This window comes from Peromyscus maniculatus, chromosome 5 (assembly GCF_049852395.1).
Source record: "Peromyscus maniculatus bairdii isolate BWxNUB_F1_BW_parent chromosome 5, HU_Pman_BW_mat_3.1, whole genome shotgun sequence".
Taxonomy (NCBI): Eukaryota; Metazoa; Chordata; class Mammalia; order Rodentia; family Cricetidae; genus Peromyscus; species Peromyscus maniculatus.
The window spans coordinates 26,539,006-26,566,157 of NC_134856.1; the positions used below are offsets into that span (position 1 = coordinate 26,539,006).

The 27,152-nt window shown below is 38.9% G+C and overlaps 1 protein-coding gene and 1 pseudogene across 3 annotated transcripts in view; both read right to left on the reverse strand.

Annotated features, from left to right (window-relative positions):
• Otud4 (OTU deubiquitinase 4) overlaps window positions 1-27,152 on the reverse strand; it is a 73,215-nt gene that overhangs the window by 16,619 nt on the left and 29,444 nt on the right. For all 3 annotated transcript variants that reach the window (XM_042277490.2, XM_076571941.1, XM_076571942.1), the window contains exons 3-13: window positions 25,961-26,011; window positions 18,983-19,029; window positions 18,343-18,415; window positions 16,637-16,718; window positions 14,470-14,602; window positions 11,251-11,305; window positions 10,371-10,488; window positions 10,206-10,270; window positions 8,461-8,555; window positions 4,006-4,106; window positions 3,733-3,922 (exon numbers count right to left, since the gene is read on the reverse strand). In XM_042277490.2, coding sequence (XP_042133424.1) covers window positions 3,733-3,922; window positions 4,006-4,106; window positions 8,461-8,555; window positions 10,206-10,270; window positions 10,371-10,488; window positions 11,251-11,305; window positions 14,470-14,602; window positions 16,637-16,718; window positions 18,343-18,415; window positions 18,983-19,029; window positions 25,961-26,011 — 1,010 coding nt within the window. The remainder of the gene's footprint in view (window positions 1-3,732; window positions 3,923-4,005; window positions 4,107-8,460; window positions 8,556-10,205; window positions 10,271-10,370; window positions 10,489-11,250; window positions 11,306-14,469; window positions 14,603-16,636; window positions 16,719-18,342; window positions 18,416-18,982; window positions 19,030-25,960; window positions 26,012-27,152) is intronic.
• LOC107402550 (ATP synthase F(0) complex subunit C1, mitochondrial pseudogene) lies at window positions 10,633-11,244 on the reverse strand (annotated as a pseudogene).

The window sequence follows — 27,152 nt, forward strand, 5'->3', positions numbered from 1 at the left end:
CTCTGATGCATCTGACCAGGACAGCATCCCAGAGACCACCAGACAAATGAAGCATCTGAAGATAGATGGTAAACCCATCAAGGAGACACCGCGAGAGGAAGAGTAAGGTGATGACTTGGAGAGGCATCAAGACTTTAACTTTTCAAGCCAAAGCCTTGGGGAGACAAGGACACAACACTACTGATCCAAAAATGTTACTGTTATGTTTACTGACTAGATTATATGTTAATTTTCAGCTATCAATGCAGAATCCAAATGCGTTTTATCAGTGGGGATTAAAAGGCACACCTATAATAGGAGGCAGTGTGTTTTGCCATGCTAAGGACTGTTTTTATCCTTTGGGACCAGTAGTCTGGACACAATATTGTATACAAATATGTAGTCAGAAGTAAGGAGACATTTTGGTTGGACTAATCTAACTGATCAGTCTAAATGCAACACAGATTTGAGCATAATCACATACTCTTCAGAAGACTCCGATAGTGGAAATATAGTTGTCTGAAGATAAAAAAGTAGTATCTGATGTATTACTATTAAGTTATTATTGTACCTACAATACCTCTGTTGCCAATGGTTTAGAAAATAACCAATGACTATTGGCATGTGGCAGTTAACAAGAACAATCATTTTTTATCAGAAGAGACCCACCTATTCCTGGACTCTTAAATAAAAGAAATGTATAGCACAGGAGTTACTCATATATGTATTATGTACAAATAACAGGGGACAAAGTAGAATCCACCCACACCCACATTCATAGGGCTATCTCCAATATTCCTGTCAATATTGTTGTCGTTTTTTTAATCACATTGTTTATGCTTTAAATGTGCTTATTCATATACTTCCTTGGTGCACTTCCCTCTGATAGACAACTGCCTTTGGGACAGACCTTTTATTTCTTTTTGTGTATTTGTTAGTTTTGTGAAAATGCTTCTTACACTCCCCTTCCTTAAGAGCTCTCCCTGAGCCAGGCAACACTCAGGAGACAGAGCCAGGCGGGTCTCTGTGAGTTCAAGGCCAGCCTGGTCTACAGAGCAAGATCCAGGACAGGCACCGAAACAGGCAACTTTGAAATCTTCAAAAGGGTGACGGGACCCCACAAAGATGATTCCACATGGACTATGATAAAGCCATTAAGCCGATTAACACTATGGAAAAATCGATTTTGGACTACGAACTGGTCAGGACAATGTCGAGATGACTAGCTGAGATGACCCAGCCTGACAGACTACTTGAGCAAGGACTTATGACAAGCCCTGAACTTTCCTTTTATGCAGAGACTGGACAAATGATACAGGACTTGACAATTAACCCAAAAATTTTCTTTTCAAGATTCCCTAAAGATATCTTCACTCCTAGAAAGCAAAAAGAAAAAGAGAATAAGATATGAGATAGGTCACTGAATCTACTCTGAGAAAAAAGATAGAGAAATAATAGGATAAATAGGTAGATCACTGAATCTACACTGAAGAAAAAGGGGAAGATATAAAAATGACAAAAGGTAGACTCCTGAATGTATTATGAAAAGAAAAAAGAGAATATGGATATGATAAGATAAAAAGGGAGATTATGGAATCTACTTTTAAAAAGGAACTACTTGTTTTAAATAAGATAAGTAATAAAAATTTTTTGGTCTGAGTTTATCAGATGTTACTGGACTGGACATTGTTAATATATATAATGGAGTTTTTATCTGAATGTCAAATGTTAATGGACTAGACATCGTTATTGTAATCTTGACTGTGTATATTATATGTACTTACTGGATATAATTTTTCTTGTATTAGTTATAAGCTCTTTTAAATTTTAGACAAAAAGAGGAAAAGTGATATTGTATTCCCCCCAAATATTGTGCATGCTAATAAACTTAAAAAAAAAACTCGGAAAAAAAAAAACCAAAAGAAAGAAAAAAAAGAGCTCTCCCTGAAAACCAATGATTCTTTCCATCTACTGGATCCTGTAATGGTTGCAGATACAACAATAAATTCTTGGGATTTATTGCCAATCCCAAGAATGACTATTGAAGTACAAAGAGAAGTCTCAAATGTAACTTTTATGATTAGTAAAACTACTAATATTACAGCAAAAATATTTGCAGAAATTTATCAAGAGATGGGTGAATTGGGAAAACAGTTTTACAAATAGACCTACTGAGGGCTGGAGAGATAGCTCAAAGAGCACTAGCTGCTCTTCCAGAGGTTCTGAGTTCAATTCCCAGCAACCATGTAGTGGCTCACAACCATCTGTAATGGTGTCTGATTCCCTCTTCTGGTATGGATGAAAACAAAGCACTCATATATATAAACAAACAAAACCAAAATAGACCTCCTACAGATTTGTTGCTCAAGCATTATCTTGATTGGCAACAATTTCCTGGCACATGTTGCTTTAATGTGTCAGATTTTTTTCTCATACTATCGATGGTCAAGTTAATGATCTGTATAAAGATAAAAAAAAAATCTCTAAAGTAACCTTTGAATGGCCATCGTGGTTTAAGATGGCTCTGCCCCTCACCCCATGCCCACCCTACCCCGTTCCTTGGTCCTCTGTTAGCTATTCTTATACTTCTGTTATGCTTGCCTATGTTAGTTGGATTAATCATGCAAGCAAAGCATTCAACTTTGGCCTCTATTACAGCCACAATTTTCTCTTTAAAAATTAAAAAGGGGAGCTGGGCAGTGGTGGCGCACTCCTTTAATCCCTGCACTCAGGAGGCAGAGGCAGGTGGATCTCTGTGAGTTCGAAGCCAGCCTAGTCTACAAAGCAAAGTCCAGGACAGGCTCCAAAGCTACAGAGAAACCCTGCCACAAAAAACCAAAATAAAATAAAATAAAATAAAAAGGGGGAGATGTGGGAAACACAGAGGTCCTCGTGATCACAGATAAGCACTATGGGAATGAGGAATGTTAAACACACAGGACTGTCCCTTTAAAGAGAAGGACAGTTGTTATCCACACTGAAGGCTGGGAGCAGATGTGGTTAATAGCCTGGTGACATTTATGCCTTCTGTGTGGATGAAACCACACGGGATACTCCCCCAGACCCTTGTGAGTTTGTTAATGTACAGAACCTATCTTTATGGAAGGTGTTTAGCTGTAGTCAATGTATAGAACCCATCCTTATGGAAGATGCCACATGTACTTCACAAAAAATTTCGATGTAGTCATGTCAAGCTTATTGTGCACATATGTTGATCACCAGGAAACTTTCCAAATCACTTAAATATGCCTAAAATAAACTATCTGCAGTCAGATTCTCACAGTCTGAACCAACACCAGCTACTGAGTTGTGTTGAACCAAACTACCTTCCTGTCTCCTGTCGATCATTATTCTGCCAGCCACAGTGGTTTGAGAGACCCTGCAGAGCTACCAGGTTTGCCATCACTTGAAACAAAATATTCAAAAATAAAAGTTTATTCCTCTATAGTATTATCTTGTACAATTTGGGAACTCTATCAACACATTCTTTCTTTCTCTCTTTTTTTTGGCTTTAGAGACAGGGTTTCTCTATATAGCCCTGGCTGTCCTCGAACTCACAGAGATCCGCCTGCCTTTGCCTCCCAAGTGCTAGGATTAAAGGCGTGCGCCACCACCACCACCACTTGGCAATACTTTTCAATACATTACAAACAAGTATGAATAAGAAGTTGTAACTAAAAGAAAAAATTAATATAATAGAGCACATACAATGCCTGTCATGACTTCTACTTCTCTTGAATTAGGAAAGGTTACCTTATGGTCTGTGAGGGTGTCCTACTTAGATTCTTATGCTCATTGGAGGATTTTTGAGACTGGGACCCTGAAGAATGACTAGTGAATGCATGCTGTTTTACACCTGAAGAAGGATGCTGTAGTCGAGGAGGTAGTGCTGATGGGGCTTTTATTGGCTTGCTTAGATTCTTTGGCCCTCTGTAATCCATATCTGTGAAAAATACAAAAAGATCTCACAATTTCCCTGGCGTAAACAACCATCATAATACTAAAAAGAACTTGATCTGAATTTACCTGAATGGAAATTTTGTCCAGAATTAGGTTTTTTCATCTTCTTTCCTGACACTGTGTTCCAGCTTTCTGGGGGAGGTGGCTTGAGGTTCTTCGGTGTATGTCTTCAAAATAAATGAAAGTGTTTCTTAGTAATGTCAAATGATCTCGGTTAAGAACTAAAATAATCACTAAAACACAGGCTGGAGAGATGGCTCAGTGGTTAAGAGCACTGTCTGCTCTTCGAAAGGACTTGGGTCCAATTCTAAATATCCACATAGTGGCTCACAATGATCTAATACCCTTTTCTGGCCTCCTCAGGCAGCAGACATGCATGCACTACACTTAACATGAGGGCAAAACACTCATCCACATAAAATAAGTACATCTATAAGAATCATTTTAAAGGAACATTAAAACATATATCCTGCATAGATATTAGAGATTTTTTTTTTTTTTTTTTTTTTGTTTTTTGTTTTTGTTTTTTTTTTTGGTTTTTGAGACAGGGTTTCTCTTGTGTAGCTTTGCGCCTTTCCTGGAACTCACTTGGTAGCCCAGGCTGGCCTCGAACTCACAGAGATCCGCCTGCCTCTGCCTCCCGAGTGCTGGGATTAAAGGCGTGCGCCACCACCGCCCGGCGATATTAGAGATTTTATATCTGCAATATTTGCCCATTTTAGCCAGTCATACTAGCACATGCCTTTAATCTCTGAGTTCAGTAGCCAGCCTGGTCTACATAGTGAGTTCTAAAACAGCCAGGTTTATGTAAGACAAGTCCCAAAAAATAAATATTTGTATTTCTTTCAGAGAGAAAGGATAAACTGAGCCAAGCAAGATGTTATACACCCTTAATCCTCACCCTCCCAGAAGCAGATTCAGGTCTATTTCTGTGAGGCCAACCTGATCTACATAACAAAATGAGCTGTTACTTCAAAACAAAACAAAAAAAGGTTGATTAAAATTACTACGTTAGGACTGGGTGTGGTGGCATACTCCTTTAATTCCAGCACTCTGGAGGCAGAGATAGGCAGATCCCTGAATTTGAGGCCAGCCTGGTATACAGAGTAAGCGCAAGAAAAGCCAGGAATACAGAGAAACCCTGTCTCAAAAGAGCCAAAAGAAATAAAATAAAATATAGGGAAGTAGTAATGGTTATATTAGGTAGAGTTCGCTGTGCTCTATACTTTACAATCATATATATTTAAATTTGTTTTTTTAGTAATTTATTACTTTTTCCTCTAGTAAAGGCGGCAGTAACTTCACAAAAGATGCAATAAAATGACACTGTGATAAGTCAATATATCTTTCTATTCTACCTGACAATGCGGACATTCTTTAAACAAAATCTCACTATGCAGTCCCAGTTTACCTGAACAAATTCTGTAAATCAGGCTGGCCTGAGTGCTGGGGTTAAAGATGTCCACCGCCACACCCAGCCACTAACAAATGACAGATTGCACACAAGAGGGCACTAAGGAAATAGGAAGGAATATGGTGCCTGTTCTCAAAGTCCCTACTTTATAAACTCACCAACTTCCAATTGCTTTTGATGAAGAACCGATTTAAAACTGCAGCCATTAAAATTAACTAGAATTTTGTAAAATATATCAGCAAGCAAAACATTCAAATCAAACTCTTCATTTTTCTTTTTCTAGGGATGTGTGCATGTGTGTTTGTGTGCTGCATGTGATATGCAGTACGTGTGCACATCTTTACCAGGTTTTCAAAGCACAGCCTCAATGTACCTGAAGCTCATTTTACGTGTGTAGCAGGAATCTTAAAAGTTCTTATTAATAAAATCAAACCCGAGGCGAGTTATTGGGGTCCATGCTGGTAGATCAGAGAGACAGAATAAGCCACAGCTATCTCACCTCACCAGTTCCTCAGCTGGTCCTGTTTCCTCAGACTGGAAGCCTCTGCGTCCTCATCCCAATGGCTCTCACCTGAACTGTGTTGCTCCAAAGCCTGAATGCTTAACCAGGCCAAATGCTTAACCAGCCAAATGCCCCTAGTTTCTGGTCCTCATGCCTTATATATCTTTCTACTTTCTACCACCACTCCCTGGGATTAAAGGCTGGCTTTCTGGGATTAAAGGCGTGTCACCATGCTTGGCTGTTTCCAATGTGGCCTTGAACTCACAGAGATCCAGAGGGATTTCTATCTCTGGAATGCTAGGATTAAAGGTGTGAGTGCCACCATTTTCTAGCCTTTGTATCTAGTGGCTGTCTGTTCTCTGACCCCAGATAAATTTATTAAGGTACACAATATTTTGGTGAACACAATACCACCACATCTCCTCTCTTTTTGTCTAAAATTAAAAAAGCTTATAACTAATACAATAAAAACTATCCAATAAGCATATACAATATATACAGCCAAAATTACATTAATGATGTCTAGTCCATTAACATTTTTCAGATAAAAAACTCCATTATATATATTAACAATGTCCAGTCCAGTAACATCTGATAAACTCAGACCAAAAAATTTTCATTACTTATCTTATTTAAAACAAGTAGTTCCTTTTTAAAAGTAGATTCCATAATCTCTCTTTTTATCTTATCATATCCATATTCTCTTTTTTCTTTCATAATACATTCAGTAGTCTACCTTTTGTCATTTTTATATCTTCCCCTTTTTCTTCAGTGTAGATTCAATGATCTACCTATTTATCCTATTATTTCTTTATCTTTTTTCTCAGAGTAGATTCAATGATCTATCTCATATCTTACTCTTTTTCTTTTTGCTTTCTAGGGGTAAAGATATCTTTAGGGAATCTTGAAAAGAAAATTTTTGGGTTAATCGTCAAGTCCTGTATCATTTGTCCAGTCTCTGCATAACAGGAAAGTTCAGGGCTTGTTTCAAGTCCTTGTTCGAGTAGTCTGTCAGGCTGGTTCATCTCAGCTAGCCATCTCAAAATTGTCCTAAGCAGTTTGTAGTCCAAAGCAGATCTTTCCGTGGTGTTAATCAGCTTAATGGTTTTACCATAGTCCTTTTGAAGATTTCAAAGTTGCTGTTAGGTGTGATCATGGCTCCATGCGGACTTTTTTTTTTTTTTTTTTTTTTTTTTGTGCCTCCTCTGCGGTTTGGAGCAATCATAGTCTGATAAATGTCTGTCTCTTGGAACCATGAACATTCTTCCCTAGTACAGGAAATCTTCACAGCAATTTCTCCCCACCATTTTTCTTGCCAAACTTTTCCAAACTGACCTTTGCCGATGCTTTCTTGTAACACGATGGTCCTGGCAATTCTTCTCTGAACCAGCAGCAGTATACCCTTCGTCCCTGGTGGTAGCAGCATCACCGCAGTCACCAACACCATGAGAAGGAGCTGGCAACGTGGAGCAGTAGCCACTGCTTCCATGGTCCCACCACTGTTTGTGGCTCAGTCCAGGCCAAAATTTCTCCCAAGCCTCTTAGGCCGGCCTCAAACTCGGGATCTTCCTGCCTCTGTCTCCTTCAGCAAATCCTACTGGTGTGCACCACCACCACCACCACCGGCTGAGTGTAGCTTGGGCCTGAGCTCAAGGCCACAGGCAAACAGCTTTTCCATGAATTCGTAACACGAACGTTGGGCGCCAGATGTAGCAGGAATCTTAAAAGTTCTTATTAATAAAATCAAACCCAAGACGAGTTATTGGGGTCCATGCTGGTAGATCAGAGAGACAGAATAAGCCACAGCTATCTCACCTCACCAGTTCCTCAGCTGGTCCTGTTTCCTCAGACTGGAAGCCTCTGCATCCTCATCCCAATGGCTCTCACCTGAACTGTGTTGCTCCAAAGCCTGAATGCTTAACCAGGCCAAATGCTTAACCAGCCAAATGCCCCTAGTTTCTGGTCCTCATGCCTTATATATCTTTCTACTTTCTACCACCACTCCCTGGGATTAAAGGCTGGCTTTCTGGGATTAAAGGCGTGTCACCATGCTTGGCTGTTTCCAATGTGGCCTTGAACTCACAGAGATCCAGAGGGATTTCTATCTCTGGAATGCTAGGATTAAAGGTGTGAGTGCCACCATTTTCTAGCCTTTGTATCTAGTGGCTGTCTGTTCTCTGACCCCAGATAAATTTATTAAGGTACACAATATTTTGGTGAACACAATACCACCACATACGTGGCTAGTTGAGAACCTGGAATTCACCTGGGACTCACCTACCTTTGTTGTTACACTGCACACACAGCCATGCCTGGCTTTTATGTAGAGACATTAGAGATTCAAATTCAGTCCTGGTTTTGTTGTTCTTTATTCTATTTTGTTTGGTTAGTTGTTGTTGTTTGGTTGCTTTTTGTTTGTTTGTTTTTGAGATGGGGTCTGTGTACTCCTGGCAGCCCTGGACCTCTATGTAGATCAAGCTGGCCTTGAACAAGATATCTGCCACACCCAGCTTCCAAATCAGTTCCTTTGTAAGCAAACCAGCATTCATATTTGTAATAGGCTAAATCAAAGATGCAGCAAACACTTCAGTTGAAAAATACATACTTTTTCCCCAGTTCTTCAGATAAAACTGGTCCATTTTCAGAGTGAACGCCATGAACATCTGCATTAGAAAATTTTCCATTATGATCCAATCTAACCTGTTGAACACCAGAAAGAAAAATCAAACACCTAATTTTAAATGTGTACTCTCTTTAACCAAAGAAAATATAAGCATTTATTCAGAAAAACAAAATACAGAAGTGGGTACAACAGATTCTGTCTCCTTAAGATGCCATACCTCTCTACCTAAGTAGACTATTTACTCTGTCAAAATCTTTTGAATTATTCTCAATACTTCAAGAAACAATAATCAACAATTGTCAACTTATTCTGGCTTTGAATCTCCAGGCCTGGCCTTTCCACTGACTAGCAACAACCTTGGTAAATTCACTTACATTGTTTGCTCATATGCAAACTGGAGCTAGTAACAGTAATCAACACAATAGTAATGGTAATCAATATAATACAATAGAGGACACCTAGAGATGCAATGGGGAGATGTATCACACAGGGAACAGCAGTTTACACAGCAGCCATTCCACAAATGAGAGAACTATTATTACTACCATTTCTTCATTCATATGACACTAAAACATGTAAAAACAGTGACTTTTTTGCTCATTTTAGAGATGCTTCAACTGTTCCTTATCATCCCCACTGACAGTAGTAGCTAATTGTGAATAATGATGAGGATAAGGATGCCTGGAAGTCTCTTCAAGGCCAACTGCACACAATGACCTGTGCACTGGCCAATGACTGCATCAGATAAGACAGCACAGTAAACACAGCTCTCCTCTACACAGACCCATACTTTTCTAAACTGTTATCAGAGTCCTGAGTTGACATCTCATTCCTCATTAATCATGACAGGACACTTCTTTTCTCGAGAGTTTTACAAGAAAAAAAATTTTTTTAGGCTAATTTTAAATAAGAAAGATTTTTAAGGGTTAATTTTAAATGTCTTAAATTGTTGAGTGTGGGTTTCTGCCACCTATGGAGTGCTAGCAGAAGCCAGAAGAGGACACAAGACTCTTTGGAGTTGGAACATGCAGCTTTAAGCTTCCTGGTGTGGGTACTAAGAACCAAACTCAGGATTCCAAAAGAGGAGCAAGGGCTCTTATTGGCTGAGCCATCTTGCTAGTCCTTTTGTTTTATTTTGTTTTTGAGACAGGGGCTTACTCTGTAACCCTCGCTGGTCTAGAACTCAATATGTAGACCAGGCTGGCCTTGAACTCAAAGAAACCTTCTTGCTCCTACCTCTCGAGTGCTGAGATTAAAAGTAGACACAACCACATTCAGCTTCACCAGCCTTGTAAAAGGCTATTTCTATCAAAAGTTTCAAGTATATCCTACATACTTGAGTAAATAAGTCACCCATATCATTTCAGTTCCTTAAGATTTCAATTAAACTGTATTCAAATAAAATGGACAAAGACCAGCACTTAGGAGGCAGAGGCAGGAGGATCTCTGTGAACTCTCTAGGCCAGCCTGGTTGGTCTACAGAGCTCCAGACCAGCCAGGACTACAAAACAAAACAAACCACCACCACCACCAAAAAAGGACAACACGCACGCACGCACAGTTTTACAAACATACAAATTTCAGCATTAAGATGATTCTACTTGTATTTAGGATAAATTAATTATAAAATCCAAATTATAAACAGTCAAATTTTAGTTGGTGGTTCCTTTAGAAAATAAGATCAAGTCAGGTAAAAGTCATTTTCTCTTTTAGTAGAAATCACTTACATGGCATTTATCTCCAACTTCATACTGTAATCCAGCAGCAATAGAATAATCACGTTTTTGTTGAGCTGTTTAAAAAGAAGAAAAAAATAAAATAAAATACCAACTTTACCTCATTATTTCCAGGTGCTACAAAGCAATTTTAAAGAAGATTCATGTTTAATTCACCTTGTTTGGACTTCAGCCAAATTTCATACTCCACATTTCTATAGACTGCTGGGTTGAGCGACTTAAGAACCTTTCTGGACAAAGGAAGATCAGCCACGTTCCCATCGTTCTCTGGGTTCTAAATAACGTCAGAAGTCCAATCAACACAGAAATGCTTTTAAAACATTGTTCCAAATATGCACAAAAGCAAAACAACAAAAAACCTTAAGAAAAAAATGCACAAAAGCAAAACAACAAAAAACCTTAAGAAAAAAAGAAGGGAGCAGGAAATAAATGATCTGTTTTGTTTTAAGAGAAACGCTGTTTAATGCTAAAGCTTAGCACACTCCAGCACCAGGACTGGCATGGAGGCAAAGCAGCAGGGACAGCTGGGTGACCCCACGGAGCCTCACATGACCATCAAACACAAGAGCCCCCTGGCCCCAGACAGGACAAAGCCCAGAATGGCATGGGAGAAGAACTGCTGCTTGAGATGGGTTCCTGGCCTAGCTAATAATCAAGCTACCAAACACTGTCGCAATGCCAGCCCCTGATCCAGCCACACCAACTGTGGCACCCCCAGCACCAATGAACTGGGCAGCTGTGTCAGTGTCCTGGAAACAACACTGGTCTGGAATTCCAGTCTGGCCAACTGATGAGGGGAGCTGCTGCAGAAAGGCTTGAGAGGGAGGCAGACGCAGGCCATATTCGACCCCTGGTATAGGAATAGATCAGAACTGGAGAAACAGGCAGTGCCTTGGAGGTCTGCATTTTCCATCTCCTAGCTTTAGCCCTAGGTCTCAGTGCTCAGCTCCCCCAAGTCAGTTTTTACTAACCAAGTAACCCCAACTACAGAAGATGACTGAAATTGTGGCTCTGTACACATTAAAGTTAAAAATACCTCACTGGATGAAGGCTTAAATCCATTCCCATCAGTAGCAGCAGTACTCTTACTCCTATAAAGGAACAAAAACACATAATTAAGAAATGAAAATGTATCTGCATATAATCAATCTCTTTTTTGTTTCGTTTTGAGACAAGGTTTCTCTGTGTAACAGCTCTGGCTGTCCTTGAATGCACTTTATACACCAGGCTGGGCTGAAACTCAGTGATTCACCTGCCTCTGCCTCCTGAGTGCTGAGATTAAAGGTGTACACTTTTAATGTAATCAACTTTTAACCTCAACTAAAATACTCAAATCAGCTACATACCAAAATGTGAGGCTCCAGTAAGTTAAGTTTTAGTATATGTAAGTATATGTTACACAAGTGTATGTGCACCTATTAAAAAAAAAATCAGACTTACTACTAGTTAATTCTTACTGACTTAAAAAATAAATAAAAATGGGGGTGGCAGGATGCAATGTTTGAGTGAGTAGAATAACCATCTACAAAAGATTCAACATAAAATTTTTAGTAAGTATTAAAGTTTTAAAAGAACTGTTATAACCAAATTATAACATTTATAATAAAAAACAATTTTAATAAAAAACAATTTTAACCAATATCTAAAGTCATTACCAATCTTTTTCTAAGAAATATTTCCTATTCCTCAGTACAACCAAAGAACTATCATCAGCTCACTTCATTCATCTACTCTACAAGTATGAGAGCCTACTATGTGCTGCTCACTATGCATTATTAGACTGCTAAATCTAAGCAGTGAACAAGAGACAAGAACTGTGCCCATACAATCCAGTGAGAGTAAACAAAACCAGACAAGGAATCAGTACATAAGAGCTACTAAGCACAGCAATGTAAGATAAAATACAAAGTGGGAGAGGGAGGCCTTGCGGAAATAGATGCCTTTGAATAAAGACAGGTCACAAGACAGTACATCAAATCTAGAGTTCCATGCAGAGGAACAGCACACAAAGAGCCCAAAGTGGCCAAGAGGCTCAAGATGAAAAGATTCAATGTAGCCCCTATAGTATCTACCTTTCTGTCCTACTCAAGAAATCGACCTCTAGGTTTCCCAAAAAAACCTCCAAATATTGACTAACGGGAGCAAGACCCTGGAGTCTAGACCAGAAGTCACTCATCATTCCAAGTACACTTCAAGACCCATCAACATGAACGTGAAACAATCCAACAGCATATTACACCTCTTTCCTCCTAATTACCTCACTAAATTGATCTAGTCTCAACAAGGTTATACAGTGTTCGTCCTCTCTTAAAACCAATGTGACAAAAAGGGTTTTTTTCCCCCTTCTAGTACGTGTGTGTGTGTGTGTGTGTGTGTGTGTGTGTGTGTGTGTGTGTATGTATGTATATATGTAGCTAAAGCAATTTTAGTATGTGTATATATTACATCACATGTACATATATAAAATGTAAAATTTATACACACACAGCTAAAGCAATTTTAATATAATAAAAAGGTAAGCTACATTTCAAGAGCAGTACAAAAGGGAAACCAAGCACATACACACAAAAAAAAAAAAAACCCACACACATGCCTGCCCCTCTTCCCAGGTAAACTTCTCCAGCTTACCAGTCCCTGTGTCCAGAGTCACATCCTGGATTTGCTTCTGTAACACTACAAACATCTACAGCATTCAAGAGACAAGTTTAAAGGCTCTCCCACTCTAAGTGGAAGTTAAAATAATCTAGCCATTCCCTCAATTTCTCTGCTTACTAACACATCTGGATCAGGGTGTCTGGAGAGAAGAGGGGCAACTTCTACTTGTGCACGTATGCCAGCATATGTTAGGACAAAACTGACAACAGCAAACACTGCTCAAGTATAAATAATTGGTCCAATTTCCAGTCCAAATCAGAAAATTTTAATTCAATTAAAGTTGACTCCTAGAAGTCAAGCATGATGACACACACCTGTAATGCAAGCACTTGGGAGGTAAAGACAGACAATCACTCTTAGCTACACAGTGGGCTCGAGGAATACCTAGACCTTGCCTCAGAAACAAAACAAGGGTCAGAGAGATGGTCCAGTGGTTTTAAGATTCCCATACTGGCATTGCAGAAGATTCAAGTTCAGTACCCAGAACCTAGTCAGGAGGCTCACAAGGACCCAAAACTCTAGCAACAAGGAATCTGACACCTTGGCCTCTGCAAATATCTGTACACACTCACCACATACTCACACAGATAATGTAATTTATTTAAAAAAAAAAAAAAAAAAAAAAAACAGAAAAACTAAAAAAAAAAACACAGATCCACTAGAGGACGCAGTTTGCTGGTAGAGTGCCTTGCCTAGGTGTTTAAGACTCTGAATTCATTCCCTAGCACAGAAAACGGAGAAAGTCTGGAGTCCACATCAACAGACACATACATTTCAAGGCTTATTTGTGAGAACTAGGCATCCTGTCAATCTCAAGTCTGTCTCTATCTCTAGTGTCACATGTACAGCCATGTTTTCATGATTCAACAGGAATGTAACACAAGACTTTCATAAAAGATAAGCTTCTTAATATTTTAGACAGGCATAACATCATAAATTAATACACAATATACAATGAAACTATATTTACCTTACATGCTCTCATGTAACTCTCAAATTGTCCTCTTCCAGGAAACACTAAAATACCATCATTTCATGCTACCGAGGCTTCTTTAGAGAATTTAAATATGCCCCTAATCTATCTAGTTAGCAAAAAATAAAAAAAAATAAAAAAAAAAAAAAAGCCCAAAGAATCAAAAAACAAAAACAAAAACAAAAAAAAAAAAAAAAAACACAGACTAAAAACATGCCAATGTCCAAAACTGTGCCTGGATGTCCAGGGCTGAGAATCTTAACCGTCTAAGCTGCCTCAGTGACTCTGATCTGTAACCTTGAGGGATTATCTCACATAACACCACACTGAAACACTCCTTATTCTAAAAAGAACTGGCAGAAGCAAAGGAAGTAAACTATAGAAAGGTCATGAAGATCAAAACATTTTTCCATCCCTAGATATGTCAACAATAGTTAACTTTACATTTTTACAATGTAAAATTACAGGTAGATCAAATCTATTCCAGGTGTGTATTAACCTTCAAAGATGCCCCCATCATAGAAACTAGGTCAAATTCATGGCAGCAATGAAGAAACTTTACTGTAGATCAGTGTTTTACGACTATACCTCACCACATGACACTAGAAAGACCGAAATGTATCTTACTTGCAGCTGTCATCCTCAGAATCTGATATTTCACTGTTGCTCTCATCAGCCACTTCAGAAGTCTCTAGTCCCATCATGATTTTACTAACATCAGTTTTAAATACCTTCTCATACAGCAATTCATAAAGGAGAGCTGCAATTGAAGAGGCACAGTATGCAACTTTATATGCATGTTTTGAAAACAGAAAAGTAGGACAGTACTGCTCAGGCTTCCAAAATTCTTAGTAGGTATATACAAACCCTTACAGTCAATAGCACCATTTAATCCAAAGATACATGGAAAGCAACAGGAAGTTTTGTCTGTGCACAGTACGTTTGAAATCACGCTTTAGAATACATTTTGTAAGACAAATTTAAAAAGTATCAGCTCTATGATGCAAACATGACAGGAAAAGTGAAAAAAGCATAGCGAGCAATCCTTCATTCCACATGCACTATACTTCAGCTCGTTGTGTCCTCACATTTAACCCCAGCACATGACCACTACCATTTTCAGTCCACAGGCTTAGGGATGTCACACAAAAGGCCTAACCCAAAGGTTTGGGATAGAAAAACATGAAGCAGAATTAAGTTTGTAGAAATGTAGAGCATTAGAGAATGCTAGCTGACAAGTCAGAAGACTTGGGTTTCCCATTTTTCCTGGTAACTGGTACATTAGATAAAGTAATCTTCAGGTTTCTACATAACACGAGGGAGCTTCCTGTTTTAAATTTACATAATGCACTAAAAGATATCTAGAAAATATATTCTTAAGGATTTGAAAGATAGCTCAATTGGTAAACGCTTGGCATGCAAGCATTAGGAGCATGGTTTGGATCCCCAGCACTCACATAAAAAGCTATGTGCTTATTATCCTGGCACCAAGTAGGTGGAGAGAGGAGCTGCTCCAGTGGTTGCTGGTCAGGCAGTCTGGCCAAAAAAAGGTGAGCTCCAGCCAGATTCAGAGAGATTCTGTCTCAAAATGTAAGCTGGAGAGCCATCAAGGATATCCAACGCTGACCTCAAGCCTATCACTGACTTTCCACCCCACATCTTCTATACTCATGCACATGTAATAAGAGGGGGCAGGGGGGAAGAATGAAGGTTGATCTGTTTTTCATATATATATATACCCACAAATAGAATAGGCACACTCACACAGAAATATATTCTCAATCATCTCTGAAGGAAAGAATATTTAGATTAATTTGGTCAATTTAAAAGTTATAAAAACAAGGAAATATAGTTTACTAAAAATTTTAACAAAAATTTAAACACATGAGCTATGAAACTCATTTATTTTATTACAATGAATGCACTTACTTCCTAAGTACACTGAGTTCATGCTCACCATCTAAATGGATCCCCCCCACAGTCCTCCTCACAGACCATCTCATCTATCTCTCAGATTCTGGGTGAGAGGCGCTAAAGCCTCAGAATCACCTCGTCAGTACAGGGAAGGCAGTCTACAAAGGCTTCTTTCCCAAAGCTGAAATGTCCTGACTTTGACTAGCTAGGAAAGGGGAAGATGCAGCCCAAAAAAAGAGCTAAATATTCTCACCTCAAAAACGTAACATGTACATTCAAAATGTTTACACTCCTACTTTTCCGGGTCACTAAGACTAGAGAAAACATTGGGTGTGGTGCTGCATGCCTAATCCCAGTAATTGGGAGGCAGAGGCAGGTGTTTTTAGTCAAGGCTATATGAGACCCTGCCTCAAAGAACAAAAAACGAAAAATAAGAAAGCAATTACATACAACACTACCGCTCATATGAGGAAAAGACACTGAAAGCAAGAGGGACCATTTCTCTCCTCCTAAAACAATATTCTTACCTGTGTGGAAGGGAGGGGAATTCAGTCAACCAGGAAATATTTGGGAAAACCTATAAAAACTGGATGCCAATGGGGTAGCAAACGTTATTGACATCAACTGGGTAGAGACCAGGGTGCAGTAAACATCCTACAAAGCACAGGGAAACACCCCAACAGAAGACTGGCCCAAAATCTCTACAGTGCCAAGGGTGGAGACCCTCCTTTTAAAAAAAAAAATACAGTCAAATGTCACATTTGTTCAGTCACCTGGATTTTCAAGCTATACATTAACAACTTGAAAAATCACTACAAGTCATAACTAAGGCGGTGTAGCTTAGGCTATAATTTCTATATGAACACAAGAGGATACTTACACTGACACATAGCAGAGCTATCTTTATATGTTATAGGATAGACAATATCATAATGATTTCCATTCGAAAAACACAGTAACACCTGAAGAGAAAGTAAGCAACATTTCAGTCAATCATACATTTAACGTTCACAAAATAAACTGTGGTTCCAAAGCCTCTAATTCATTCACTTTCAAAACCATATTTCAGAATCAAAGCTCCAATGTTGTCACACTTACAGTACTCCACATTATGGTGAAAAGCCAGACAGCGATCAGCACTTATGTTGCTAAGTTCTCCCTGGTGTTTTGTTTGTTGTTTTTGAGACAGAATCTCATGTATCCCAGACTGGCCTCACACTGACTGTATAGTGGAAACTGGCCTTGAAAGTCCTGATCCTCCTGTTCCCACCTCTCCAGGGCTAGGGTTATAGGTAAGCACTGCCGTGCCCATTCTGAAAATGTTTACAGAACTACAAAAAACAAACACAGTAAGTAGTCACGAGTGGCTGCAAACATCTGTAATCCCAGCATTTAGGGAGGCTGAGGCAGGAGGATCTCAAGGCAGAAGATGGTCTACATAAAGAGAATGTCTCAAAAAAATAATCACATATAACTCAGCTATGTAAAGAACAAGAAAGTTGAGTTGTTGAGATGCTTTGGTGGTCAAGAGCACCTTACTGCTCTTGCAAAGAACCCAAGTTTGTCTCCCAACACCCACATCTGGCAGCTCACAACCACCTGTATCCAGCTCCAGGGATCTGACACCTCTGGCCTCTGAGCACTTGCACTCTCATGCACATACCCACACACACACACATAAAAGGAAAATAAATGTTTTCTAAAAATTGTAAGAAGTCATTCCAAGTTAAGTTTAGTGATGCACACATATATCATAGCAGAATTAAGAATTTGGGTACAACATGTGCTTCACAACAAGACTTTGGGAAACAAGGAGGAGAGAAGGAAAGGGGGAAGAGGGAGAAGTGGAAGAGGAAAGGGGAAGAGATGAATCAGAGAAAAGGAAGAGGGAAAGGAAAGGAAAAGAAGGAGGAAGGGATCAGGAAAGAAAATATTCTAAACCAGAGCAATGCTGACTTCTGAGTGAATCAAAGGTAAGCTTTTCCTGCTTGTTAGCTTTAAGTGTTTCCTAAGTAACTGATTACCCTACACAAAGAAATCTACAATACTGTTTGAAACATGCCAGTCCAAAAACACTGCAGATGGAAATCTCAGTCAAGTCCCATGAACATCCACTCCTCCCCTCCTCCTCCCCTAACCGCCCCCTCATTAAACTACAGCATTTCCTCACTGCCTCTCCCCCTCTTAAACACAACTAGCACACAGTGTCCTTCACCTTGGCCTGCATAATTCCACTAAAATAAAATTCTCTTACAGTGAATCAGCTGGTTGTTTTCTTTCTAGGCTTCATAAACTTTCCCACTGTTTCTACTTCATGACCCCACAATGCAGTGATACTGCTGCTTCTAAAATTACCTTTACAATGGGAAGGAGAATCACCACAGTATGTCTGAGCACAAAGCAGAGCTAACTTTCACAAGAAGTCACTTAATTTTAAAATATGACTCGATAACTACTTTTAAAAAACAATAGCTTTCATATAGCAACATTTCAAGAGCCATTTAAAAGTATAGCTTAAGAGGTCAAGGTAGCAATTAAGCATCTCTTTTACTTACATATGTTTTAAGTATTTCAAAAAATTCTTACCTTTTCGGGAAAATTATTTTCAGTTACTTGTGAAGGAGAAACATTTGGCTCCTGATATATTACAAAATCTTTCCTGAAAATAAAACCCAGGTATTACTTTTTAAAACTTGTATTTCATTGATTTATTCATTTAGCTACACATCAGGCAATATTCTAGGCACTGAAGATAGAGCAGGAAAAAAAGGGAAATAATTGCATTATAAAATACCAGCAGTATCGTTTCGAAAAGATAAAATCTCCAATTAATTCATATGTAAGATATACAACATATATAACTTCAGATTAATTCTAAAAACCTGGCACCCCCAGGAACTTGAGCTTTGTTCTGGGGCCATTCAATGCTACTGGCCCTGAGAGTAAGCCCTTTCTCTATAAAGCTGGTAAGTAATAGTTTTTAGGACACAGTCAAACATTTTTCAGTGCCTTTTTCAAAATTCCCTCGAGAATTAAAACATTTAAACATTGATATCTAGGCACTGAACTCCAACTGATGCAATTTATAAACAGACAAAAAGCCTTAGAGAAGCTCTTTCCCAACTGAGGTATAAAACAGCTTTGCATTTTAAAAATTTTAGTTGAATGTAATATACTAATTTTCCAGTTATTTTATTTTTATTGTTTTAAGAGTTCGACAGCTTACCTGTACATAAGAGAAAGGGCACTTATTTCCACTTGTCCTACCCATTCCTGTATTGAGGAAAGAAAAGTTAGCATGTAAATATCTTACTTTTTACAATATACGTTATACACAGTTCTCAATAAACATCCCCACAGGGTCTCTCTCTGTAGACCAGGCTGGTCTCCAACTCAGAGATTTATCTGCCTCTGCCTCTGGAATGCTAGGATTAAAGGTGTGCACCACCACCATCAAGCTTCAGGAAGGAACTTTGTTTCAAGAGGTCTTCCAAATTCAAAACAAAATAGGTGCCACATACTAAAACAGACTTCTTAAAACATGCCTTAGCCTAATTAATAATAAGGGATTCTCAAATATTCCCAATGCAATACCCCCTCTGGTAAGAAACTGTTTAGCTCACTTATGCAGTGGAGGCCACATGACATCTAAAAATGTAAACTCTGGGCTGGAGAGACGGCTCAGCCACTGAGAGCACTTGCCGCTCTTGCAGAAGTCTCAGTGCTCACACAATGGCTTACAATGTTGGTAATTCTAGTTCCAGGAGATTCAGCATCTTATAATATCCACAGACACAAGGTATACACGGTGTATATGTATTTGTGCAATTAAAGCATCATAAACATAAAAGTCTTTTTTTTTTTTTTTTTTTTTAAGTAAAATAGCTGGAGGAGGAGGTGGTGCACACATTTAATCCCAGCACTCATAAGGCAGGGCCAGGTGAATCTCTGGCCAGCCTGGTCTACATAGCAAGTTCCAGAATGGCCAAGGATGGTACACACACACACAAAAAAAAAAAAAAAAAAAAAAAAAACCTAAAGTCTACCAGTCTCTAATAAGAATAATGTATCTTCTTATAGGTAACCTTCCAAATAAATGCTATTATAATCTAAGAAAGTAAACAATGGCCATCAACAAAATAGCATCTTCTCCCTTAACCAAGTATCAGCCATCAAATATAAATGAGCAAAAGTAGTGTACACCATTAATCCCAGCACTTGGGAGGCAGAAGCAGGTGGATCTGCGTTCAAGGACATCTGGTCTACAGGGTGAGTTCCAGGACAGCCAGGACTGTTAAACACAGAGAGAAACCATGTCTCGAAAAACCAAAAGAGAGTAAGGAAGGGAGGGAGGGAGGAGAAAAGCCAAAACAAAAATTGGAATAAAGTCTTCCAAAAATATACTGCCAATGCAGGACTTATGTGTAAAGGAAGAACTTTTAGAACTTGACACCAACAGCAATTAAAAAAAAAAATAGGTAAAATTTATAAATGAACATCTTACCAATAGAGATACATGGATGACAAGTACATAAAAAAGGTTCATCACCATGCAAACTAAAATCACAATGAACACTCAAAAATGTGGAGCAGCATGGCTCATAAGAAGCTTGGCAGTTTCTCATTAAGCTAAATATATTTTTAGATTATAGCCCCACAATTCCATTCTCCAAGAGAAAATAAAATCCAATTCTAAGAGCCCACAAGTGGAAAACAGCCAAGTATGAATTAACACATAAATTATGTCTATCTATCCAAGTACTACCCCATACAAAATAGAAATAAAAAAATGAATCTTAAAAGTATCTCCATTATGCAAAGAAGCCAAATATGTAAGACTACAAATTTTGTCATTCCTTTTATAAATCTAAAAAGGCCAAAACAAAACAAAAAAACAAAGAAAGCAGAACCAAGTGAAAGGATTAAGCACAAAAAAGCATGAGAAAAATTCTTTTTTTTGTTTTATTTTGGTTTTGTTTGTTTGTTTGTCTCTCTAGATAGGGTCTCTCTGTGTAGCCCTGGCTGTCCTGGAACTCACTCCATAGAACGAGCTGGCCTCAAACTCAAGAGATCTGCCTGCCTCTGCCTCCCAAGTACTGGGATTAAAGGCTATGTCATCATCGCCTGATGGGAATTTCTTAAGAATGACTGATTGAAACTACCAATATTTGTGCTGGTGATTTGTGAAAAAATAAGCTGTGGGATAAATGTTAAATCCTTATGGCACATGTAAGAGAGAACATCAATTTGGCTTCAACAAAGTTCACAGAAATAGTCTTACAAAAATTTGAAGCATTTTTTTTTCAAAGTGTTCTCCCAATACTGTTAAGGATAAAAATGTGGGGCTGGAGAGATTGCTCAGCAGTTAAAAGCACTGGCTGCTCTTCCAGAGGACCAGGGTTCAATTCCCAGCACCCAAATAGCAACTCACAACTGTCTGTAACTCCAGATCCAGGGTATTTGACACCTTTACATAAATGCACTTAAAATAAAGTTTAAAAAAAAAAAAAGCAAATAAAGGCATTAAAAAAAAAAGGATAGAAATGCTACCCATGAGAACTGAAGGAAGCAATGGAATTTATCAATCAACAGTATTAGTTTTCCTTATATACACCCTGTATCAGAAGAGAGGTGGAAAAAACAGGATAGCCTATAAATAGATGTTACTAGTAATGAAAAAGCTATTCCAGAGATACCTAAGGCAAGAGGTAACTTTCTTCAGAAATCAACATAGCTAGACAACCTATCCCAGATGCTCAAAATCCCTTCCCTTCAGGTAGACCCCACCCCAATCAAAATCAAGCTCAGTTTACACAGTCTCATTTCTGTCTCCTTTTCTCTACTTTCTAGCCCAGGACTTTACAGATGATAGCCTGAAGATTATAAAATACTGCAGTTTTCTAATTAAATTAATAAATGCCCTTTATAATTCTTTGTATTTTCGCTAAAGTCAGAAAAAAATCACCTATAGTATCTGTCATTTAAAGACTACTATTAACATGCTGTTTCTCCTCTGTTTATATATCAATTTTACGGTCAATAAATATATATATATACTGGTCATCAATTGGGCACTTAAATTAGAAAATGTCAAAGCAATACAAATATTTTTCAATCTTCGTCTTCAAAAAGACTTGTGAAGTAAGGAAGAAAAAACCCACATTCAGGAAAATGAGTCTGCTCATGTATCTGAAGAAAACTGTTTTGAAATTACTCAAAAACAGCCTAGGGTGTATTCAGTGAAAATGCCTATAGAGGTATTTGTCTCTAAGACTGGAGTGATATTACAGTTATTCTCTTTACACATAATTATCAATTTCCCTGTATACAAATCAATTTTTTTCTGTTTTTGTTAAGGGTCTATGTCACCCTGGCTATCCTGAAACTCTGTGGGGCTTGAGAGGCAGCCCAGTGATAACACTTAAAGATCAAGGTTCAGTTCCCAGCATCCACATGGCAGCTCACAACCAATTGTAGTTCCAGTTGCAAGGGATCCAACTTCTTCTTCAGACCTCAGCAGACACCAGGCATATACAGGGTGTACAGAGATATACATGCAGGCAAAACACTTATATAAATAAATCTTTTAAAAAATATTCTTGCCAAGCAGTGGTGGTGCATGCTTTTAATCCCAGGGATACAGAGGCAGGTGTATCTCTGTGATTTCCAGGACACCAAAGCTATACAGAGAAATCCTGTCTCAAAAAAAAACTCAAATAAAGAGAATGAACAAGTACTTTAAATGAGTCTCTATGACAAACACTAAGTTCTCATAACCACATGGGGACTAAAAGGCTGGCCTCACAGATGCAGGTAGAATTGTGGTTAGAGCCCAGAGAGCAGGAAAGGAGAGGATGATCAGCATAAGAGGAGCAGCTTCTAGTGCCTAACATACATGTGTGCACTGCAACCGCCTACATTTAACTGTATATTTCAAAATACTAATGAAACTGCAAACATTCCCAACACCAAGAAATGACGACTCAAGCGAGAGCTATGCTAACAGACTAAATCTGATTTTTACACTTTGTATACACCTACAGAAAGGTACAAATGTACTCCAAAACTATGGACAATTATTATGCATCAAATAAAAGTTTGAGTAAAAAATAAGAAATGGATGTCTCTGGTCTCATCCATCACAGGCTATTTTCAGCCAGGCATGGTGGTGGCACATCTATAATCCTAGCACTCTCAAAGTGAGGAGAAACTAATGAGTTCAAAATCAGCCTGTGCTAGCTATATAAAGGAAGTTCAAGGCCCACAATGATCTACATTAGTAAACCCCACATCAAAAGACCATGGCCTAGGAATACAGCTCATCAATAGACCCCTTGTTTAATATGCACAGGTGCTGGGTCAATCCTCAGGACTGCAAAATAGTAACATTTTATACAACATGCTTTTTTTTCTTTTCTTTTCTTTTTTTTTTAAGATTTATTTATTTATCATATATACAGCATGTATGACCACAGGCCAGAAGAGGGCACCAGATCTCGTTACAGATGGTTGTGAGCCACCATGTGGTTGCTGGGAATTGAACGCAGGACCTCTGGAAGAGCAGTCAGTGCTCTTAACCTCTGAGCCATCTCTCCAGCCCCACAACATGCTTTTAATTTATCCATCCGGGCAACAAAAATGCTGGGCATTACTTCTGCCTCCGGGTCATATCAACGAATACAACATAGAGAATTCTAAGTTCAAAGAGATGAATTCAAGTAGAAAGAAAATAAAATACATGCAATGATAGATGAATGCAGGGAAAACGTGACCTTCAGAATAGTCACAATTCTCACTTCTTACCTCAAAACCCTCAAATGCCTTTTCAATGGTAGATACTCAAGACTTCAAGGCCTTGGGGATTTATGATTTAGGATGGGAGTCAGCGACTCTACATTTACAGCACACACACACCAGTGGATGCTGATACAACCCACAGGTGACATTTGAGAAGCACTTACTGGCTCCATCCTGCCCTCCAACTTACTCCTCAGTACTTACCTGCACACGCTCCACACAAACTGACAGTTCTCTCGCTCTGCCTTACTCAGTGTTTACTGCTTTTTAGAATGCCCTTCAGCCAAAGCACTGCTTGTTTGGACCTATGCAGAATCAAATGTGAACTCACTCTGAAAGCCTTGTCTACCAACTGGAAATGCAGATGCGGCCTATTAACATTCAACCTTTGGTATTTCCTAACACATGCACCTTCCTAATTTATACCCGACCTTCTGTATATTGCAGAGAAATTGTGGTTATCTGAAATATCCACATCTCTCCAGGATGTCTTAAGCACTGAAACTGAGATTACAGATCCATCAACTAGATACTCCAATCACTAATAAACCCCTCCTCTTGTGTTACTCCCTTTAACCTCACTCTTCACAGCCTTTTCCTTTGCCAATATAACTTTTTTTTTTAGATTTGCATTTTATGTATTTGAGTATTTGGCCTACATATATGCATGTGTACCACACACATGCCTGGTGCCCACAGAGATCAGAAGAGGATGTCAGATCCCCTAGAACTGGAGCCACCAAGAGTGCTAGGAACCAAACCCGGGTCCTCTTGCAAGAGCAACAAGTGCTCTTAACTACTGAGCCATCTCTCCAGCCCCTGCCAACGTTACCTTTAACTACATAGTAGATGATGGAAATGTCTAAAACAATTTTATGATGGTTACTCTTAGTTGTCAACTTGATTGAATCTGGGATCAAAAGACATAATTCTGGGTGTGTCTCTAAGTTTATTTCCTGAAGGATCAACTGAGGCAGGGATGACTCCAAGTCAAGTGGGGACCAAGAAGACAGTAATGCTTTCGCAAAACAGACCTGAGATAAAGAAGTCTCAAGGGGATGGAAAAGAACACATGAGTGCTGCTTTTGCCTGCCCACCTTTGTCTACTGATGGTCTATGCGGTACCCTGCTCCTGCCACTGCTACCGTCTTTCACTGATGTTAGAATCAAGTTTGCGTTTCTTCTGTCTTCCGACAGGAAATGAAGATTAGAGAGTACCAGGACTCTCTCAGGCTTTTGGCACCACACTGGGACTGCTGAGGCATCCAGCCTTGAAAGAGCAGAGCTACCAGGTTCTCAGTCTCTCGGCATTCAAACAACCACTGCTGGACTACTGGGCTCAGGTCACGAAGGCCATCTAACAAATCCCTTAGATAACACATGTTCATTCCTTCAGTTCTATTCCTCTAGAATAGAACTCTATTCCTAACTGTTGCACATTCCATGACAGTTGGGGTTTATGGGATATGGTGATTTGAAGAAATGGCTTCCAAAAGGAGTGGCACTATTAGGAGGTCTGGCCTTGGTGGGAGGAAGTGTGTCACCTGTAGGGGCAGGCTTTGAGGTCTCCTTTGCTCAAGCTTCCCTCAGTGTGACTGTCAGTCAATTTCCTATTGCCTGCAAGATGTAGGACTCTCAGCTACTCCTCCAGCACCAAGTCTACCTGGCATGTCACCATGCTTCCTGTCATGATGACAATGGACTGAAACTCTCAAACTGTAAATATGCCACCCCAATTAAATGTTTCCTTTGTAAGAGTTGCCATGGTCATGGTGTCTCTTCATAGCAACAGAAACCCTAAGACATGAGGACTGGGATACAACATGCTAAGAGAACCACTGCTAAGCTGTATATCCTTAGCTAACATTTTATGACATGGATTTTCAGTGAGCCCTTTACAAAAGAAAAAAGGAAGGCAGGTAGGACAGAAGAACTCTCTGCTCTCATTTATCAAGCTTCATCTTGTCCAAGTCACACATATACCCTAACAAATCATTCCAAAAATCATCCGTGTAACTAAAGATCTTGTATGATACATTCCCATGTCATAATGACAAATATAAAAGACAGCAGGACTATCTCCTCAGCAAGACAACTTCTAGGAAGAGCTCTAATTATCTTTATTTTTTTATTTTTAGAGACAGGGTTTCTCTGTGTAGCCGACTGTCCTGGAACTCACTCTGTAGACCAGGTTAGCCTCAAACTCACAGAGATCTGCCTGCCTCTGCCTCTGTAGTGCTGAAATTAAAGGCGTGTGTTACCACCACCTGGCCCAATTATCTTTCAATTAAGCACTACACAAAGGGTACAGTTGCTTCAATTGGCATACAATACACTACCGATCATCCATCAATTAATTTTAATACGTATTTGTATATGCACAAGCAGAAATACAACTAATACATACCTGTGGATTTTCCAAACGTTTTAAATATTCTTCAAATGACCCTTCTATAAACTGCAAGAAAAAAAAATTATATTAGGGGCCTGGAGAGGTGGTTCAGAGTGTTAAAACACTTCTTGCTTTCTGCAGAAGACCTGGTTTTTCGATCCCCAGCACTCACATGCATCAGCACACAACCACCTGTATCTCCAGTTCCCTCTTCTGGCTAAGGTACCTCAACGCATGTTATACATATACATACATGCAAACACACATACGTTAAAATAAAAAAAAATTTTTTTCTTTTCTGAGGCAAGGTTTCTGTGTAGTCCTGGCTGTCCTGGAACTCACTCTGTAGACCAGGCTGACCTATCTGCCTTCCTCCACCTCCCTGGTGCTGGGAGTAAAGGTATGTGCTACCACTGCCCAGCAAAAAAAAAAAAAAAAAAAAAAAAAAAAACTTTTAAAATTAGGAATACTTGCCAAACAACAGTGGGTTTACTGTGTAAAGTTCACTTTGAGTCACGGGGTTCTTATGCAAACCTAAACTTTATCAGCAATATTAAAGGATACTCATGGGTATTTGTATAAATCTTTAAGTAATGACAATAAATATTCAAAATAATTTAAAGGAAGAAATGCTGCTGGGAAAGGTTTCCAGGAAGAGGAAGACTCAAGATAAGAGGTGCATGCACACAGGGGAGCAGCCACTACACAGAGTACCCATGTAGTTTAAGAAGGAAGACCACTGTGGGGAAGACCTGAGCAATCTAGCCAACTGAAGCAGGGCAACCTGGTAGGAAGCTGAACAAGAAGAAAGTGGGGCCACTTCACAGTGGGCCTGGAAGAAACAAAAACAGACTTTCAAACAAGACAGAAAAGGCAATTCCAGGCCATCTACAGTGGCACTCTGAACTGAGAAATATCGAAACAGTACTTTCAGAGTATTTGGGTATAGGCAAATGAAACAGAGATAACTGAGAAATTATCCTAACCACAGAGAAGAGTAATAGGAAATCAGATCATTTCAATTAAGATTTCTATGATATAGCTTGCTTTGTTTCTATATCATGAAATAAGTTTACTCAATCTATACCCAAACACTTTTTGTTTTCATTATACAAATTTGAAAAAAGCTCTGTGGTAGTTTGAATGATGGCTCTGCCTAGGTTCATATATTTGAATTTTTGGTCCCAAAAATAGAACTGTTTGGTTA